General features: G+C 45.5%; 1 protein-coding gene across 1 annotated transcript in view; it reads left to right on the forward strand.

The window, feature by feature from the left end:
- The window catches only part of MARCHF4 (membrane associated ring-CH-type finger 4), a 125,116-nt gene extending 105,081 nt beyond the window's left edge, over nucleotides 1–20,035 (forward strand). Inside the window, exons 3-4 of the mRNA XM_035129223.1 lie at nucleotides 7,299–7,491; nucleotides 19,674–20,035. Of these exons, the coding sequence (XP_034985114.1) occupies nucleotides 7,299–7,491; nucleotides 19,674–20,035 (555 nt within the window). The remainder of the gene's footprint in view (nucleotides 1–7,298; nucleotides 7,492–19,673) is intronic.
- The last annotated feature ends 1,198 nt before the right edge of the window (nucleotides 20,036–21,233 follow it).

Raw genomic sequence — 21,233 nt, forward strand, 5'->3', positions numbered from 1 at the left:
AAATGGTTCCCTTTTATGAGTTCATTTCTTTACTGCATTCTCAAAACAATATCAGTGCAGCCTACCGGTGCTACTGAATATTTGTTTTATGCTAGACTCCGACATTAAAAAGCAAATAGAATATGCTATGTAGTCTGGTCACATCCACTTAGGGTAAAATGTGTGTGTGTGTGTGTGTGTGTGTGTGTGTGTGTGTGTGTGTGTGTGTTAGCATACTGCACCCACGTACAGATATTCCAGTACCGTTCATGAATCTGAGAGGCACAGTTTCGTTCATGTCATGACAAAGTGATGCGCCGCAGTTGGAGTGTTGAACTAAGGTCTGGGAGACGTGGGTTCAAATGCCCACTAAAGCCATGAATAATAATAATAATAATAATAATAATAATAATAATAATAATAATAATTTATACCCCGCCCTCCCCAGTCAAAACCGGGCTCAGGGCGGCTAACACCAATAAAATTACAATAAGACATAAAAGAAAAGAAAAGCATTAATTAAAATACAGATTAAAATGAAGCTCAGCAGGTGACCTTGGGCCAGTCACTTCCTCTCAGGTTAACCTCCTTCATGGGGTTGTTGTGAGGAGAAAATTGGGGGGGGGGAGAACCATGTATGCCGCCTTGAGGTCCTTGGTGGAAAGGTGGGTTATAAATATTATTATAATATTCCAAGTATTTGAACAAATTACTAAAATCTTACCTGCATCCTACATGCCAGGAGTTTTTTCAGGCTTGGTGTGTGTTTGATTTCACAGCAATCAGCCAACAGGTAGCTCACTGAAACCCATCATTCAAGTGGCAGAGGAGCTGTGTGCCTCTTGCACTAACAAATAGTCCTATTCAGGCATTCAGAAGAATGTGTGAGGCCTTAAACTGGTGAGGGAAAAGAGGCCTGTACGCTAAGGTTACCAGACATCCCCGTTTCCTGGGACAGTCCCCGGATTTACCAATCAGTCCCCTGGCAAAATCCATTGAAGCTGAAAAGTCTCCATTAGCTGCTGCTACTGTGCTCTGCTCCCATTCACAAAAGATTCCCCTGCAGAGCCTGTCCGCAGAAATCGGAAGCTGACTTCCTTTTTGGCTTCCGTTTTGCCAAATCAAGTAATTTAAACCTAATTCTTCTTACAGATTTTATTTGGCATATTTACCAATTTTCCAATTGGAAAATCCACTGCTTTTGGTGACTGCATGTGGTACTATGGAGCCGTGAGCGGATTCAAGCCTCTTCCATTTCCCCCCTCACAAAAACAGCAACAGGGAGACCGAGCTTGGGGCAAGTTCTCGATGCTCTGCTAGACCCCTGGAGTCCCCACTTGCCCGTGGGGATTTTTCAGGGGGCGCCTAGCCCTGGTGCTCATCCCCGGAGCTCTGACAGCCTGGACCGTGTCGTCTTTTATTCAGACGACACAGAGCACGCTGCCATTCCCTCCACAGCAAACCGGAAGTGAGCACAATGAATTATTGTTTTATGCCACCCTCCCTCCAAAGAATTCAGGGCAGTGTATGTTGGGACAGTCTTCCATTGCATCCTCACAGCAACCCTGTGATGTAGGTTTAGGCTGAGAAAGTGGAGACTGGCCCAATATCACCTAGTAGGATTTGTGGCTGGGCAGGGGATTTGAGGAAGTCCAGTTCTCTGAGCCGCTCTGTGCTACATTATGCTCTCCTGAAAGGGATGCATCTTTGAGAGTATGTTATACCAAGGAGAGGAGCTGCTTCTCGTTGTTTCCTGGGAACGTGCCATGGCACTGATTTTGATCTATAACTCCATTACTGGCTTGAGCCGAATATACCTCAGAGTCTCTACCCCACACCTAAGTCCCAACACAATCTCTGAGATCAAAGAAGAGCGGCCTCTTTTTTTTTCTATTAATAGTTTTTATTGTGCTTTTTAATCAGCTTTACAACAACATATGCAGGTGCCACGCCGCAAGGCCAATTTTGTAGAACGATCCAAATCCCCCTTCACTTTCTGCCCCCTGACCCCTCCAGTTCCCTTTGTGGCTCAGTATCTGGAGTGCTCCAGAACCAATCAGCATAATAAACAGTTCTAACTATTAGCTTTAAAGGAAAAGGGAGGAGGGGAAGGATAAAGAATAGCAGAAACAGAGAAAGGAAGAAAGCAAGCAGTAAAAGAAAGGGTTTCTTATTGATTTCCCATATCCCACTATGGGAAATAGTCTCACTTGGCTATAATGTGAGGCAGGAGACCCTCCTTGATGTTATGCAGCCATACATGGGGAGGGGGGGTATGTCTGCCACAGGGCAAGCTGCCAAAAGCATGTAGGCATGAGTGGTCTGTGTCACACTGCAGAAAAAGGCCCTGTGTTTTGAAGGGCTGCCAGAGGACACTTCTCTATTTCTTAGTCCTTTGTTTGAGGGCTGCCTGGTCCAAGCCTGGCAAACAACAACAACAACTTATTATTTATACCCCACCCATCTGACTGGGTTGCCCCAGCCACTCTGGGCAACTTCCAGCAGATACAAAAGCATAATAAAACATTAGACATTAAAAATACAGGACTGCCTTCAGATGCCTTCTAAATAAAAGTCATAGAGTTACTAACCAACGAATCCTGGGCTGGTAGACATAATAATACCGGTCAGGTATTACACCCCTGCTTCCACCGCAACAGTGCTGGGCAGTTCAAAAGAGCCCTTGCAGAGCCCTTGTTGGGTTTTGCTTTTTAAAATCTGCATTGACAAATCTACAAATGCTATCTAGGAATGTAGCGTTCCTGAGATCCAGAGTGGAAACAGCAACCAGTATACACCATATATAGCTTGAGCCAGTATCAGTGCAGACTGCGCAGGCTGTAAAACAGAGAATACACAGAATGGCCTTGCTGCTTTTTAATTAAACAACAACAACCCAGCCACCAATCAAGCACCCTCCCCAAATATAACCACTTGTGCAGGTCCAAAAGTGATTTCCAGGAGCCCTGACATATCCTCGGAAAGCTTCATTCCCAGGCAATCTTGTACATTCATGTAACTGGCCAGAAAATCATGCTTGGAAGGTTCCTTGCTTCAGTGAAGTGGCCACTTAACTTGAATTTACGCCCATTCAATGTGTATTTTCTACTCTGTATAGCTGGGGGTGGGGATTTCATGAGAAAAGGTAACATTTTTCTCTGACGGCCCGAATCAGAGAATAACCTTAATAAACAAGCTGGAAGGCCATCTGTTTGACACAATGGACATTTCACCAAAGGACAGAAGGTCACACTAGGCCCAGTACATGCTCCAAAATATTGCACAAATAGTCTTATAGAGGAGCTATATAGAAGATGCCTCTTGGTTAAAGGAATACTGAAAACAGGCTCCTTTAATCTAATTTCTAAAGCATTTGAGGGGCAAAAAATTATCTAGATCAGGGGTTCCCAAACTAAGGCCCGGGGGCCAGATGCGGCCCAATCACCTTCTAAATCCGGCCCGCGGATGGTCCGGGAATCAGCATAGGAATTTTACATGAGTAGAATGTGTCCTTTTATTTAAAATGCATTTGTGGGGCATAGGAATTTGTTCATATTTTTTCCCAAAATATAGTCCGGCCCCCCACAAGGTCTGAGGGACAGTGGACTGGCCCCCTGCTGAAAAAGTTTGCTGACCCCTGCTCTAGATGAATCCCCAAATGCAGCGGCGTCGCTAGCCTTCTGGCACCCTGGCGGGGGGGGGGGGGTGGCGTCCGTCATGTGCATGCGTCACGCGTCACGACGCACATGTCACACTACGGCGCAGGTTGCTGGGGGGGCACTTGTCGCGCGCTTTGTGCTTCATCCCACTCAGGTGGAGTGGCAAGGGGTGTCAGCGGAGATGCCCCTCAACACTCCGTCTGAGTAGGAAGAAGCACAAAGCATGCGGCAAGCCGATCCATAGCCTGCTTTGTCTTCTTCCTACTCAGGTGGAGGCAGAGCGGTGAGAGGGTGCCGCGCTGCCCCCCGCTGACTGGAGCCTGGGGCCCCCCACCCCCTATTGCGATGCCCCTGCCCAGATGCTAACCATGGGATCTCAGAGGCTGCTTCATTAAGTGGACTTCTTTTTTTTACAAGAGCTGCTTTGCATTATTCCAGGCATCCCCAAACTTCGGCCCTCCAGATATTTTGGACTACAATTCCCATCATCCCTGACTACTGGTCCTGTTAGCTAGGGATCATGGGAGTTGTAGGCCAAAACATCTGGAGGGCCGCACTTTGGGGATGCCTGCATCACAAAACTGGAACTTGAATATATAGAAGGATTAAGGCAGTGATAGGCAACCTGTTGCCCTCCAGATGCTGCTGGAATGCAGCTCCCATCAGCCCCAGCCAGCATGGCCCATGATCAGGCATGATGGGAGTTTGTAGTCTAGCAACACCTGGAAGTTCAAAGGTTCCTCATCACTGAATTACGATCTCCCCCCCTCCCAATTCCTACCTTCACACATTTTTGCCTGTAGGTGGTAGCAGGGCCGTCTTAAAGGTATGTAGTGCCGTGGTGCAAAAATTTATCCGGCGGCCCCCCCTTTCCCTCCAGCCTGTGCGACTCCTGGCTCCGAGTCAGAGTGTAGGGACGGGAACTCACCTCCGGGAGGGATCATCTGCTGTGCCCTGGCCGCAACGAGGAAGGGCGGGTGGCGGGCAGCCTCAAGCCCTAGGCTTGCTCAGGATCCCAAGGGTGGGAAGGAGGTCAGCTCTCCTCCTCCTGCCCCCCCCCACGGAGCCAGCAGGGAGAGCTCCGGACATCCGGAGGGCTTACGAAGGCCCTCCTGCAGTCCAGAGCCCTCCCACCGGCACCGGAGGCCAGATGGGTGCCACGGAGCCTTCCCGCCAGCAGGGATGACCCTGGCACTGCGTTTCATTGGTAGAGCTGCTGCCGTGTGGCGTTGCCTGTACCAATGAATGAAACGCAGCACCGGGATGAGGGATGACCCTGGCGCTGCAGGGCAGAACAGGGTCCTAGTGCCTGCTCCGCCTTGCTTACCTCCCTGCTCTCCCCTGAGTGGCGCAGCTGGCGGGTGTGCAGGAAGGAAAAGGGAGGCCGCCGCACAGCTCCCCCACTTGCTGGGGCACCCCTGAGCGCCCAGCGCCCTGGTGCACCGCACCAGTAGACCCAATGGGCAAGACGGGCCTGGCTAGTAGTCCTTTGTATTGGTGCTGCCCTCTTTGCCTTCGTTTTCCAATTCTCCATTTTGCACTTTTCCTGGATGGCTGCTGTGCCAGCTTGCTCACTTCTCTTCATGGCAATGATACAGTTAGCCTATTTTAGCCTTGCGAGTGTGTCAGCAATCTAGCCTTGGGTTTGCAAGGCCCTCTGTGATCTCAGGATGCCACGGAGAAAGTTTTTATTCGGAGCACCAAAATTTAGGAGCAACATTAGGTTAAGTTAAACAGCAGCAGCATGTATTTGCTTCAAGGGCTTTCAAACCATTCCTTGACAAAGCCAGAAACATACACGGCACTTTCTGCTTATAAGGGATGTGCTTGACTAGCAGTTCAAGGTGTCTGCAGTCACTCTTGTTGCATTCATTGATAAGACAATGCAGTTCAGCAGAATCCTACAGTTCTATTCAGAAGTGCCAGTGTGTTCAATGGGGTTTTCTCTCAGGTACGTGGTACATATAAAACCACAGCCTTTCAGAAACAATTGCATTCCTTTCCACACCCAAAGCGCTGTTGTTGTGATCATAGAGCAACCAGATAATGGTGCTCAGAGCAGGACAAAGGACAGCAGCCATGAAGCACGTAGAGAATGTAAGATGCTGTACTATAAAACTGGTACCGTAAGAATGAACATGGAAGCTTTTGCTGTTAAACACAGCCCTTTATTGAAATTTCACACCATCTAGAAGAGAAGCACAGGGCAAAATGCACACATCCTCAGATACTTCAAAATCTATCTAGCCAGAAGATGAGATGTTTAAAAATAATTTGTAAAGCCTATTTTCACAGATGGTTGTCATAACAGAGTGGGTAAATGGAAGGTTGCTTGAACCAATCTCACACGCTTTATTTTGCCAGCCAGACATGTAATGTTGGCTGGTAAGTTCCTGGTGTTAGTATATTTCACAATGTTGTCCAATGTTGTCCTCTGGCAGGGGCTCTGCACCTATTAAACAGCTATGGAAGAGCGAGAGTGGCACATTACAAAGTACTATAAAAAGTCAGAGCCACAAGAGGCCTGGCCTCCTCAAGGATTTTGTAGCCATTTCCCTTTATATTTTATTTTTAAAAGTACAGTTCTGGGATTATTAATTTTTATCCCTTGTATAATGTCAATTTTTGTGTGACTTAAGTAAAAATGTACAAGGCAAAAATGAAATAATTTCTCTCTTCTCTTTCTCTCTCTTTTGGAAACCTGGTCATTTCTTATCCCATCAAATGATTTTGTGTGTGCGCGCACACACACACACACACACACACACACCTATTTCTCTCTCTTTCTTTTTCATCTTTTTGACACTGCCATGAGTTTCTTGGGCTTTCCAAAAAGGCGGGTGGCAACACAGTTGTGGACCCCACCTCCACCCATTCGCCCTGGGCTCTGAAATGCTGTAGAGTAGTCAGACCAATGAAAGTGGATTTCATATTTGCTCCCAGTGGTGGAAGTTCCAGACTGGGGACTGACTGCTGTTTTCCTTCAAAAGAAAAGTGATCAGTTTAAGCTTAAAAGCATGGATATACTGATGCACAGTTTGACCCTTAGGGCTATGGCTGCATCCCCATCCCCTGGGTGCCATTAAAAGCCTCTGCTTGGTCATACACAGAGAGCCTCATACGCTTTAGGCCACTCGGGATCGCTCCTTTCAAATTATGACGTGCCCAAGCCATTGTTATCCGTCTGTGCGCCATGGGCAAATGAATTTTACTACCACCATGGCATGTTCCCATGTAAAACTAGCCATGACCAATATTGGGAGAAAGAGGAATACTTAAGGTGTACTTAATCAATGCACCTACTCAACCCACTCATAACAAAGCAACCCAAAAATGTTTTGAATGGCAGTGGGCTATGGTCAAACAGTAGAGTAGCACAACGGAGAGCAGAACAGAGGCATGTGGCAGGATGTGATCCCATCTTTCTGATCTCCTGTTGCAGGCAGGCACAGGGCTGTCCTTTTCTTCTGAAGTCTGCTATCTAAAGAGCTGCTAGCCTCTGTTGCAAAAGTCCATGTGGAATGCTGTGGGGTGTTCATTGGTATCAACTGGTGCCACTGACTAAAGAATTAATCATCTACATCTTCTGCTTACGCTTCTCTTTTCTTTTTTTGACTTCCCCTCCCTCTTCCCCCCCCCATCCCCGCTGGGGTCTTGCAGTGGCAAGCCATTTCTCTGACCGTCATTGAAAAGGTTCAGATAGCGGCCGCCATCTTGGGTTCTCTCTTCCTTATCGCCAGTATATCGTGGCTCATCTGGTCCACCTTCAGTCCTTCTGCGAAATGGCAACGGCAAGACCTGCTCTTCCAGATCTGCTATGGAATGTATGGCTTCATGGACATTGTCTGTATAGGTGGGTGACTGGATTTCAGTATGAAATGTGGCAACCTTAGGCCGTGCTTTTTTTCTGGGGAGACACAGGGGTACGCAAACCCCTGAACACTTTGTGAATCTTTGTACTTTTGTCCATTTACTGCATTTATTTCCCCTGATTTGAACTATGAAATGGTGGTTTTCTTGAGTCAAAATGAGAGTACCCCTAAACATTTTTTTAGGGGGGGAAGCACTGACCATAGGAATTCATTCGTAAGAAGGAATTGAGAGGTAGCCTCTTTGCTTTTTTGGGTGTGGGTGTGGGTGTGTCCAGAATGAAGTTTGGGTGTAACTCTTTTTCGACTCAACAGTATTGTTCCTGGTGGGCTTTTCAGAAGCATCCAAAGTTATCCTGTTTCATATGTAGCGTCGTAGCTGAAAGTCGACTCAGTCACTAGTCAGATCCAGTATGACAGCTCCTGTCCTTTGACCATTGTGGGTCATCTAAGAAACTCCCCCAGACAAAGACATATTTAAATCTCTTCAGTTTAGGCCCAACGTGGATATCCCCAGTTCCTTTGGTAAAGATCACTGTTGATATGATCAATTCCAAAGAATCAGTTTCAAAATAGTAAAATAGTAAAAATGCAAATCCGTTGTATTTGCTAACTCTTATGCATTAAAAATGTGAGACAGAAACGTGCTTTGTAGGTTTGCACATTTTCTTTTCCGAGATTATACTGTAAAATCTGATGTTTCAGATAGTGGAGTCTTGTTCAGAATTCAAACCTGCAGACCTAAGATTCATTTCAGTGACAATTTTAATGCTGCATGTGCCATTTCTAGGCAAAAAGAAACAGCCAGAAAAAGGAATGAAATGTTTGAAATAAAACTTGGAGAAGGGAAGGTGATGAGGACTAGAAGCAGGCATTCCTCCTGATTTTGAAGGGTGGGCCATAAAGTGCTTGGGGGGGACGGACGGACGGAACATGAAGGATCCGAGAGAAACTTAACTGGGAACCATTGCATGGCTGGTGGTGATTTCTGAGTCTTTCCCAAGCACATGGGAGGAGAAGCTTTCTTTAATTGACAGTGTGCCATACATGTTCAATAAGCCATGGTATGTGTGGCCAGGAGGGACAGTGAACTAGTAAAGATGAACAGGGTTTAAGTCAACAGTGGGTTTATTTGCAAGCCCTGGCATAGCTCACATGCTCCGTTGTGTAACTCTGACACTCTTACCGCTCCCATTTCAGTGGTTCTCATGACCCACCACAATTGACCAACCACCACTCAGCAAACATTCCCTTGTATGGAGGGCAACAGATTTTTCCACTAGTCCAGAGTTAAGTTTAACTCTCTTTTGTGCTACAAGCTAGTATCTACTCCAATTCAACCATATTGTCCACTTTTCTCTTTGGGATTTGGAGATCACCTGCTCGGAGAGCAACCATATTTAATGAACAATATCAGCTTCCCTGCCAGCACACACCCTTTCCCTGCCACACCACCCTTTTTTACCTAGCTATGCAAGGGGCAGGAAGAAGAAATTGTATAAGTTCTCTTGCTTGGCTCCTGGTGGGAACAGAGAACAGGTGGGTGGCTTGCAGTTGCCAGTAAGTAACATGATTAACATGGCTTTGGTAAAGCAGAAATTGTTGGCAGCAGCTGGAGCGCTCATCTGTCAGTGGAAGATAAGTATTCTATTTCTGTCCATGAAATGGATGCAAAACCAAGCAAAATAAGCCAGTCCTTAATGAGGGGAGTGAAGAAAATGTTATGTTTAGATGGAAATCAGAGTGTGATTTCTCCGTTTCCCTTTCATGTGATTGTTGCATTGTAAATCTGATTGTTGGCTGGATGATAAATAGATAAAGTGGTATTCAACTACGTTCCGCTCAGAGCAGATCCATTGAAATTAATGTGCTAGCTGAGTCATGTTCACTCATTTAAATGTGTCTGCTCTGAGTAAAACTTACTTGAATACCACCTGAAGTCTTCCCCCACATCCTGGTATATAGATGCAGTGATAGGACAGACTTCATCTATAGTCATACCTCGGGTTACAAATGCTGCGGGCTGCGCATTTTCGGGTTGTGGACCAGAACAGGTTACTTCCGGGTTTGACACTCGCGCATGCACAAAAACACAAAATGACATCACATGCATGCACAGAAGCGCTGAATCGCATCATGTGCATGCGCAGACGTGGCGCTTTAGGCTACGAACGCTGTGGGTAGCGAACGTGCCTCCCACACGGATCACGTTCGCAACCAGAGGTATGACTGTACCAAATTTCTGCTTATTGTCAAGCAAAAGAGCACTGTGGGGGGGGATGTGGAGGGTGGAATGCATGAAAGAGTAGAAAGTGTGGGCAGGGTATCCACGTATATTTTTGCATCTCTTGGAATTGCAACTTTTGCAATGAAAATAGAACCTCACAACAATTCAGCACCCTACCAGTTTGCACACAAAAATGGGGGTGGATAGTCGTGCTGCAGGGATATTGCATTGCTTCAAGACAACAGGCTGTGGTGGTGTTATCTGCTCCTCCTCCTTTGGCATGGCTTATAACTGCTAGCAAACTGGCAGCCTAGAAACCTTGGGTAATAACCTTTCAAAATGCATATTGCCGGATGAGTTCCCATGTACCGATTCTGCAACGCAGGAGCTCGCCCCTCCTGTGAAGCACTTAAAAGGAGATGGTATCAAAAGGATGCACAGCCACCCCTTATGAGAAAGAGGCACTGGGAGTTTGCTCATTAGTGACAAATTAACTAGAAAGCAGGTATGTGGGGAAATGGATCGAGGCTCCCTGCAATTCATTGACGTTGCAGGCATTTTCTAGCAGGTACCTGTGACAGTCGCGTAACCATATTCCATACAGCCATCACAAAAGAGCTGAGCGTGTGTTGGGTCAGGGATGGGGAGTGGTTGGAGGCTGCCCTATTTTCCCAGCAGCAGAATAATGCAGCTTGAGGGCTGGGGAAATGTGACCCCCTTCGACAGAAGAGCAGTATCTGGGTTTCTCACCAGCCATGGACATCAGCTGCACATTTAGTGTTAAGAAAGGAAGACCCTTGCTGTTGTTATTTGTTCATTAACCTAAAGCAACATTACTCACTTTGTAGGGCCAGAACAAGAGGCTGCTTCTGGATGAACAGGCTTGAAAGAAAACAGTTAGCACAAGAGCAAGTTAAAGGGTGGAGTCTCGACTCCAACGCATAACAGCTGGATGCAATAGCTGGCTTTTGAGTTGCGTGCCGAGGTACCAAGAATTCCCACCAAATATTTCACACTTCACACGTCAATTAAGTTTTGGTTTTTGGCATTAATTTTGGCCACAACTTTATTTAAATACAACTTAATGTGAGTGGTTGCTTAGGCATTGGTTCCCATGCCATCTGTCCCCTGCCTGGGACAGATCTGACTCCCCAGTGTACTGGGGAAGTCAGGATAGGGAAGCACCCTCTGAGAGAGGCTGGGGCAGGGCACCACGCCCTATGACCTCTCCTCCAGGTGCTCCCCGAGGCTCATGTGCGGTCCTAGCCCCTAGTGGGGGTTACAGACAAACATGTGGAGCCCCAGAATTCCTTTAATGGAATACCCCTAAAGGCAGCAGCAATTTTGAGGGGCAGGCCCAGCCAAATCCTTACCCCTCCACCATCCAATTTGAACCAATGCCTAACCGCCAACCTTACAAGTTGTGACAGTTTGCTATGTAGTAGGCAAAAACCACCTGGCACCAGCCAATCAGCCAGATGGCAAAATTCCTACTAGGCCCCCACAGCAATACGGATGACCCCATGACAGGCACAGCAACGTCAAGCGCAGCAAAAAAAACCCTAAATATAGGGAGGGAGGGAGGGAGGGAGGGAGGGAGATCCATTGCAAGCACCCAAAAGCGAAAGCGGAACCTGCTTGCACCCAATATAAAGGCTGTGGCTGTCAATCAAAATTAGCAACATAACATTTTCCCAGCAACAAACCCTCCGTGGCCATCCAAACTGACCCGCCCCTACTGACCAGGGAATTCTTGTTAACTCTTCTGCAACCCATGCTCTCTCCTTAAGGGGAGAACCTGCTTTATGAATTACCACACTTACTGTGACTTGATGCCGCTTCCCCACTCTCTCTGCATGTTGGAGCCTAGGAAACCTAAGTCCTCTAGCACTTTAGGAGCATAGGAAGCTACCTGGTACCAGGTCAGACTGATGGTTTGGCCAGCCCAGATGACTCAGACAGAGAACTCTTTCCCATCCCCTGCTACCTGATACTTCTGACTAGAGTTGGAACAGGGACCATACTGGATGCAAAGGACGTGGTGCTCTATGAATGAGCTGGAAATGGGGAATATACCCCCCCCCCAAAAAAAGTAAGAGGTAATTCTAGTGGGTACATTTGGAGAACCATTTTCTGTGCAAGGTATGCCATTATAGTGTATGTGATATATATAGCTGGTCAAAAAAAACACCAACCAGCCACAAAAACCAGTCTTCCAAACTCACGCCACTGAGCTGAGCAATGGTGACAGTTTGGAAGTTCACTGTACATTCCTGCAAGCACCTGGCCGTTAATTAAATGGCAATTCAGATGCAGTTGTGTGTCTGGCTGCCTGTATCAGAGGAGGCTGCAATTAAGGAAGCTTGATCTTTGCAGATTCAAGTGGCGTTCAGGGTCAGCAGGGCTGGAAACCATCTCTCGTTGAACATCGGGAAGTGTCATCAGCTAATGAGAGAGGGAGGCCAGTGAGCAGCACGTCTGGCCCGAGAGGGGCGCTGTGATGTGCATCACAAGACTTGATTTAACAGATGGCCCACACGGTGCTGTCACTCCATCCACCCACAGACCACCAGAGCTGCATACACAACAAGTGCGTCCCATGATTCGGGATATTTCTTTTTGTTTTCCTGGCTGTGTCAGTTCACCTCATGCACAACGGATGACTGAAATAGCAAAAGCGATTATGCAAATTGAGACTGAGGGCTTGGAGGTGATGGAGGGGGTGGGCTCTTTGGGAATTTGTCCCTTTACAGTGGGCAGTTTGTGTTACTGAAATTGACACTGGCTGCAGGGTAAGTGCAGTAAACACTGCCAGTTCAGAAAGATATTTTTTTCCAAAACATTGGGGGTGGGGAGTGGGAAATAGTTTTAAAGGTGGAATAAATAAATATAGAGCAAATAGGCTTCCCCCCCCCTACTCCATTACATGACCTGATCAATTTCAATGCTTGACAGGGGATATACGTAAGTTAAATAACAGAAGATTAACGTGGCTATCGGATGGAGCAATTAGACTCCATGTTGCATGGCCAACAGTGCTATGTGGTGATGTGAGCTGCTTGCCTGCCTTTACGTTTCTATATTTTTCATGCATCTTGTATATATGCACTAATGCGCACACACAGCTTCTTTATCAGATCCAGAGAGCCTTTAGCTCTTTGAAGAATCACTGTTTTGCATCTGAACAGTTGGGGAGACGAAATTATAAGCAGAGTCATTCATCTGCCACTCCCTCCACCAGCTGGCAATTTTTTTAGACATCACTGTTGCCTTGGAGAAGGGTTGTAGCTCAGTGTCAGATCACATGTTTTGCAGTGAAAGATCCCACATTCAATCCTTGGTCTCTCTAGGTAGGACTGGGAACCAATCCTGTCTGAAACCTTGGGAAACTTCTGGCACCCACTGTAGATATATGAGCCAATGGTCTGACTTGGTATAGGGCAGTACTATTAAGTATAGTAATTTAATTCACTGAAATTGAAATTACTATGTATTTAATTTTGGTTGGTTGGTAACTGAATCTTAGAGAGTTCTTATGTGGTTGGGTAATGTTGGTCACATGGGAGGAATCTAATGAAGGAGAGACACCATTTTATGTGAAGCAAGATGACTGTGTTTTAGAATCCACTGTGAACACTGCTAAGTTGAATGGAGTGTTGGAGAGCTTCTTCTCTGCTTGAAAGAAAGAGAGCAAAGCTGCAGGAGACGGTGAAAGTGGGAAACTCTCCTAGGAACTGCAAGGCATGTCCTAACTGAGCTCTGGAAAGAGAGGAAAATACAGTTGTTTGAAAGTTAGAAGAAAAGACAGTAAGCCCATGCTTAGATGAGCATGTGACTGTAAATATTATGTTTTAATTCATCTATAACTATTAGTTTCTGCAAGTGAATTCTGGACATTGGTTTAATTTCCAAAGAAGGGTGTCAGTCATATATATGATCTGAGCTTTTTAGCTGTGTTTTTGTTACCTTTACTTCACACTTAAGCACTCCATTGCAAACCAGGAACTGCAGGCCTTCAGACTTTTCTGTAAGTCCGGCTGCTGACAGTCAAAGGAAGCCAGAGTTAGGCAGTCCATCCAGCACCCCCTCTGCACAATTGCAGGTAATAGAACAACAGATCAATAGCCAATTAAAACAGATATGTGGTGCTTGATCTTTTGTGGCTTGATGGGAAAGGAAATTAATGGGGGAGCTGCCTGTCGACGCTCACAATTCAGGATCTCCTGTCAGGACTAATGGCGGCTTACTTTTAATGGTGCTGCCTTTTTCGACTGGGCATTGTTTAAAATGTGCCAGGCTGGAAGAACCTTTGGCACCTCTTTCTGCTATCCTTTACACGTCAGACGGAGGTAGGCAGAGAAAGAAGAGAATGATGCACACAGCAAAGATAAGAGCAACTCTGAGGAAAAACCACACAAAAGCTGAATTTCTTTCTTGGACAGGACTGAATGGTGTTTATAACAACAAAATGTGTCCCAGTAGCTCTATAGCCCTCTTCATCCTAAAGCAGAAAATTGGCAGGAGCTTGTGTGGCAGTCCTGCCTTTGGCACCCCCATGCTGTCGCCTGCTATACTCCCGAAAGGGCTTCAAGGATCTGAAAGGGCTTCTAAGCACATTCCGCTGAACATTCGTAGATGCATCCTCACAGTCAAGAACCTTATGCTGTCGGGTTCCTGATCACAAGGAGGCAGCAAGACTTGTCCAACCGAATCACTTAGAAGCAGCATTCAGTCTGGGGCAGTCAAGGGTCAAGTAGGGGGGATCCAGTCATTCCACCCTACATCGTTGAAACTGGGCCTTTGCCATTGGATTTGCATTTGTCGTGCTTGCCTGACTTTGCCTGACGTTTTCCTCTCTCATGGAGAGGGTGTCCGTTTGCATCATGCCCAAAGGCCACTCGTAATGGCCTGGTCTGAGGTCAGCTGGCATCATCATCCTGATGCAAAGACCTGCCAATCATGACATGCCTCTTGGAGGCCCTGCTCTCCCTGTTGTCCAAGTGAGCCACTTCTACCACAAAGCCATGATTGGGTCATCCATGGGCAATCCACCACATTATAGCTGGTGTTACATCAAACATTTACCACTTGCTGGCATTATGATGCACTGAGCGGGTGTCCAAGAATTGTAGAATCGGAAGGGACCCCAAGGGCCATCCTGTCCAACCTCCTGCAATGCAAGAATCTCAGCTCAAGTATCCATGACAGATGGTCATCCAATCTCTGCTTTAAAGCATCCCAGGAAGGAGAGTCCACCACCTCCCAAGGGAGACCATTCCACTGCTGAACAGCTCTTACTGTCAGAAAGTTATTTTTGATGTTTAGTCAGAATTTCCTGCCTTGTAACTTGAAGTCATTGGTTCAAGTCTCATGGTGGAGTCCTTGGAGGCCTCTAACTCTCTCTCTCTCTCTGTCTCTCTGACTTTATAATTTCATAAATATTAATGCAACAATAAGAGCTGCCATTGCTTTCAAATGCACCTTGAATGTGCTTGAGACTCACACCAAGGTTCAAAAGTCTGCTCTTCAATATATTCAATATGTAATTCAGAAAGGTAGTACGTTTTATTAAAAAGCATCTCTTGTGCTTATTTATTATGTTTTTCTGGTGCACCTGTGCAGTTGAGTGAATTGATGAAACACTGCCAAAAGAGAAAAGAAAAGAAAAGCAATCTTGTTGTGATTGTATGTACAGTTGTATAAATATTAGTTTCGGGGGTAAGAAGGATTATTTTAGCAATGTGCAGGAGCAGACGTGCACATCAGTAAATCAGCTCTTGATGCAATGATACGTACAGTCACATCTGCAGTGTCACCTGCACATTTGTGCGGTGATGTGGCTTGGTAATATAAATCTTTAGGTTTGTGCAAGCAAATAAGTACATAAATAAATAACAGTAAACAAACAAACAAATAATAAAATGGATGATAAATCTCTAGCACAAGAAATCCACTTTTAAAAAAAGAACTTGACCTTTTGTGGTTAGGAAAAGGATGGGAAAATGCATTGAAAAGTGTGGGTTTGATCAGTGATTAATGGAAAGATGTGTAAGAAAAACAAGCCAATCAAAATAAATGCAAGGCGTGGTTCATTGCTGTAGAACCACCCCATAAACAAATCAGAACAAATGCTCAATAAAGGCCAGATATTGTCAAATTTGTACTAGCAAATCCGAGTGAATGCTCAATAAGTAGGTCATCTGGAGAGGCTGTTAATTAACCATATCAAACTGGTTCCAATAATATAAGAGCTCTGTTGGATGAGGCCAAAGGTCCATCTAGTCCAGAATTGTGTTGCCTGCAGTGGACAGGCAATATCCCTGGGCAACCCACAAGCAAGACAAGAAGGCACTGGCCTCCCACCTCCATTGGTCCTCAGAAAGTGACATACTCATACTCAGTGATGTACTGCCTGAAGGTTACATAGTAGCCATTGGAGTCATTATCCATGAATGTGCCAAAGCCAATCATGACAGTGAATTCCAGAGTTTCCCTTCTTCTCGTCTGTCCTGAATCTATTCCCCACTAGTTTCATCCTATCCATTATTTTAGCCAGCTGAACCACATAAAGACGTCATACCAAGAACCAAACAGGCTAAGGACATATTGTGATCGTGTTAGAATTAAGCTAAAGGCAGCTTTCATTTTCATTTGTTCCAGTACAGCAGAACACAACACTATAGACATTTTAATGACGGCAATCCAACACAACGCTAAGCACACTTTAGCCCATTGATTTCAATAGGCTTTCAGCACAATTAACTGTGTTAGAGTGTGGCTTTCAGATTTTCATCACGATTTGTTGAGTTCTTCCCTTCGAAACATGTACTGTATTTCAATGTGTATTGCCACTGTGTATTTCAAAGGTTAACCTACAAACTCCACCTAGTGATATTTTTCTCTTGACACTTCATACTCAGGCCCAAACATTTAATTTTTAATTTTTTAAAACCCAAACATAATGTGTTTAAACCACAGCTTTTCCTGCCAAGATACACTGAAGTGACCTGATGGCAAATTCTGCATATTTTGTTGAGAAATTTAAATATGCACAGTTTTCAGCACAGCGGGGGAGCAGGCTTCTGGAACGGAAGGGTTTAATTTCTGGCGTCTTTGGTTGAAAAGTTCTCTACTTCCATACTTGAAAAGCTATTTGATTTGACTCAGCAGAAGACATGTTCACATGTAGTCAGTTATTCACACCTGAGAATAACGTGAGAGATCCACATCCCTGTTTATTTTATTATTTACATATTTGTTTACTTTCCTCTCATAGGATATCAGGGAAGCGAAGAGAAATCCAAAAACGCTTAAAAATAGTACAAAACAATAATTAAAATGACTGGCTACTCAAGAAAAAAAGTAAGCAACTGCACAGAAAACATTAAACATCTGCATAACTCCAACTGACTCAAATTTATTTTGATGAAATCCTACAGCTTCTTGCAAATTACTCTCCGAGTCCCTCCTTGCTCTCTCTTCAGCTTTCTACAGTTGCACACACATTGGCATTATTTCCATCTTCCCACCCACTCCTCTGCTTGGTTCCTTTTTAATTTTACAGCTTCCTGAGCTCAATGCTGGGAAATCAATAAGTAATTTGGATCCCAGCAACTGCCAAGGAAAACAAACTTATTTTTGCACTTATAGTAAATATTTTGGAGCCCAATTTATCTAGGAAAACAGGTGTACGGTTGATGCGCTGGCCCATCCATCAACATCATTTTATTAATTGCATGGGATCATAAACACTTATAATTTACAAGGCAAAACAGACTATTTTTTAAAAAAAATAAAAAACCTCTTGAATCAGCCTTCTCATTAATATTTGTGATAAGCTTTGAGGCTGAAATGAATTGAATTTTCCACATCTGACTCATGATCCGCTGAGGCACACTCTTGAGGTCATATACTTGAACTTAAATAATTGAGGTCAGGATTCCTCACCAGACTTTTAACAGAAATGTGAGGGTGCTGGCATTCCTTCTGCAATAAACATTTGACCTTCAGCATCCATATTTGACTCCTGCGATTGATTGTTGAACTTTGGGAAGAAAGTGGTCTGCCAAATTACAGAGGTCCTTGAGTCCACTTGGGCATAGTGGAAGACCGGCAGATCATATGCATGTGCCCCTCTGAATCACAGCATAAGTTTGTGTTTGGCAGCTAGCATACTGTTTTTGCACTTGTCTCTTAATATTAGGTGTGGGAAACGTTTGCGCTAAAGGCTTAGACCTGAGATGGGGCAACCTGTGACCTTTTGGGTGTCGCTGGAGTACAATTCCCATCATCCCTGACAAATGTCCATGTTAGCCAGGGCGAGCCAGAGCTGCAGCAATAGCAGCAGCAGTTCTCCTGGCAGCAGAGTCCATGCCACTTAGTGGGAGGGATGAGGCAGCAGTGTGGAGGTCAGTAGAATCAATGCATTGCTCCTACTGAGGCATCCATGGAGCCCTGACCTCATTTTTGTCTCATCTCTTCTGGAAAACAGCTGCTGGATTGGTCCAAAGGCCCATCTAGTCCAGCATCTCCTCACACAATAGCCCACCAGATGTCTGGGGCAGGGGGACCGATGCCGTGCCCTCTTTATAGACTCAGCAAATATAATTCCACAAAGAAGAAATTCCTGGGTGCTTTGGATGTTCATTTCATCCTCGCTATTTCAGACCATTCACAGGTCACAGCTATTTGTGAGAAGGTCTGTGCTCAAGAAGGCTGGTCTAGGTGGAGATTGGTCTGATCCAGACAGGAAATCCATACATTGTTGTTGGTCTTTTAAATCTGTTTATCATTTTAGAACAGGCATCCCCAAACTTCGGCCCTCCAGATGTTTTGGACTACAGTTCCCATCATCCCTGACCACTGCTCCTGTTAGCTAGGGATCATGGGAGTTGTAGGCCGAAACATCTGGAGGGCCGCAGTTTGGGGGTGCCTGTTTTAGAATGATGATGGGACTTGGAGCAGACCATTCTCCCAAATGTTAATGCTTTGTGTTAAGCAGCAATGAGAGCAAGATGTGCCCCCAGATGTTCATGGGGCATGCAGACCCTCCAACATTTTGAAGCCCAAATCCAGGACGTCATCTTCCTGGACACCATATTCCTGTTTTTTATTGCGAGAGTATGGTGGCCATTTTGGTTGCCGTGATCTTACACCATGGTCCCCCCCTCCCCCCAAAAGCTTTTTTCCGGGCACAACACCCTAAAACATATGTTAGGGAGCACCACACAAGATTGCGTTCCCGAAAAAGTGTTTTTCCGGGGGGGGGGATCACACAGCAAAATCGTGTGAGATTATGGCAACCAAAATGGCCACCATTCTCTTGCATTAAAAATGGGATGTCCCATTTTTTTCTAGGATACTTGTGGGTGGGATATGTACATGGAGTTGGCCCTAAGTGGTGATGAGTCAGTGAAAAATCAATAGATTCTCTTCCCCCCCCCCTCCTATCCTCCTGGTTAACTGACAGCAACATTCCATGGGAGGCGTGACCTGCCGAGGGTTTAAATAGGACGGGCAACCGTTATGTCAGTTGAGAGGGATTTGGTGTGGGAGTTGGGATGTTGTGAGGAGGTTAGATTAGAGTAGATGTGGTATTTGTTAGGTTATCTGATATTTGCTTATTAGGAACAATACCAATGAAACTAAGTTTGTACTAATAAAACCCGAAAGCAACCATCAAGAAATAATACAATAAATGTGCATAGTTGAAGTGTTATACAAACCATTGTCTGTGGTATTTTTTCCCAGCAAAGGTATCCTGAAACTCATTTGGTGGGAATACTCTTTTTAAAAGACAAAACAGCTTTCAGGACTAGAAGGGTTAGTTTGTGTCTGAGAGTGCACCAGGAGGAGAGGGCGGGAGAGAGTGGTGACTGGAAGAGAGAGGGTGTGAGGCCAGGATAGTGGTGGTTAAAAAACTCTTTTTTTATTCTACAGGTTTAATAATCCACGAAGGACCCTCAGTTTACAGGATTTTTAAACGGTGGCAAGCAGTCAACCAACAGTGGAAAGTTCTGAACTATGACAAAGCAAAGGACCTGGAGGATCAAAAAACAGGGACCAGGACCAACCAACGAACCTCCTCTCAGACTAACCATTCATCCTCCGCTGGTGGTGCCACTAGCAACTCCGCTCCAGCCGAGAGTGTGGCTCGGGGAGCTGGCCACACCACGGGCACCTTGTCTGACCACCACTGTGCTTATACCATCTTGCATATACTCAGCCACCTGAGGCCTCACGAACAGAGAAGCCACTCTAGCACAAACAGAGAGCTCGTCATGAGAGTCACGACGGTCTGAGCTAAAGGAATTTCAGGAGGCCTTAATGCAACGCGGAGTGGCAGAGGAACTCACAAGCGGAGGGGGGGGGGCGCAACGTGCCTTTCCTCCCACCCTCCACCCCTGCAGCTGCACCAGGAGCACAATAGGCCCTTGGCCAGCCAAGGATGGTGGCGGAGGCTGAGCTGCGCACACAGCTGGGAGGCGGCTGAAGGGGTTTTGCAGTCGCTGGAAAGTACAACAAAGCAAGTGCAATACAGAACTACAAAAACTGAACTAGGGCAGAGGCTGGTGGGGTGGGGAGCAGCTGGCCTTACTGCAAGGGAATGAATGAATGGGTAAGGTTTTAAACACCCACACAGACACTGAGTAGGAAGGAAGCAAGGAAGCCAGAGTATTTTAAACTGTATTAACCATGGGGTTCAAGTATTTGAATGCATAAATTATCCTGTGGCCCTATGCTATTTTGTGTGGCCACAGGGTGTTCAAGATGAAACAGCAGTCAGTTTATCGCTATTGTTATTTTATATGAGTGAAGACACTCTGCCCAGGTTTTTTTTATTAAAAAAAAAAAACATGCAACAGGTACAAATTCCTGATTTAGCTCCCTCCTCAAACACTACAATTTTTCAGTGTTTTTGAGGGATTGCCACTGGCAGAGAGAGGGCCAAATTCATTTGAGCCACAAACCTTTGTAGGAATCAATGTCCAAAGCACAATGTGGATGATTTATGCCAGCCTGCTCTTTTTAGACTACAACTCCCACCAGCCCCAATCAGTGCATCTGTGCTAGCTAGGGCTGATGGGAATTGTAGTCCAAAACATCTGGAGGGCACTAGGTAGGGGAAGATTTATGACATTTACCACTGAAAGAATTATTCATGTGTTTAATTTGCAGATTTTTCAAAATGAGATTGTCCCCTAATGAATTTCCTACTTTGCTTTTCCACCTCATTCTCCAGTGCCTCTGTATCGGTGATTTCTCATAAACCCCTGTGATTTTCCTGCTTTTAAATTTACTTCCTGTAATCCAGCTGCTCCTGGAAACAGTCTCATCCACTTAGTTCAGGCATCTCCAACCTGCGGCCCTCCAGTTGTTTTGGCCTACAACTCCCATGATCCCTAGCTAACAGGACCAGTGGTCAGGGATGATGGGAAATGTAGTCCAAAACATCTGGAGGGCCGAAGGTTGGAGATGCCTGACTTAGTTATTAAGCCA

Source organism: Zootoca vivipara, chromosome 1, assembly GCF_963506605.1.
Source record: "Zootoca vivipara chromosome 1, rZooViv1.1, whole genome shotgun sequence".
In the NCBI taxonomy this organism is placed as follows: Eukaryota; Metazoa; Chordata; class Lepidosauria; order Squamata; family Lacertidae; genus Zootoca; species Zootoca vivipara.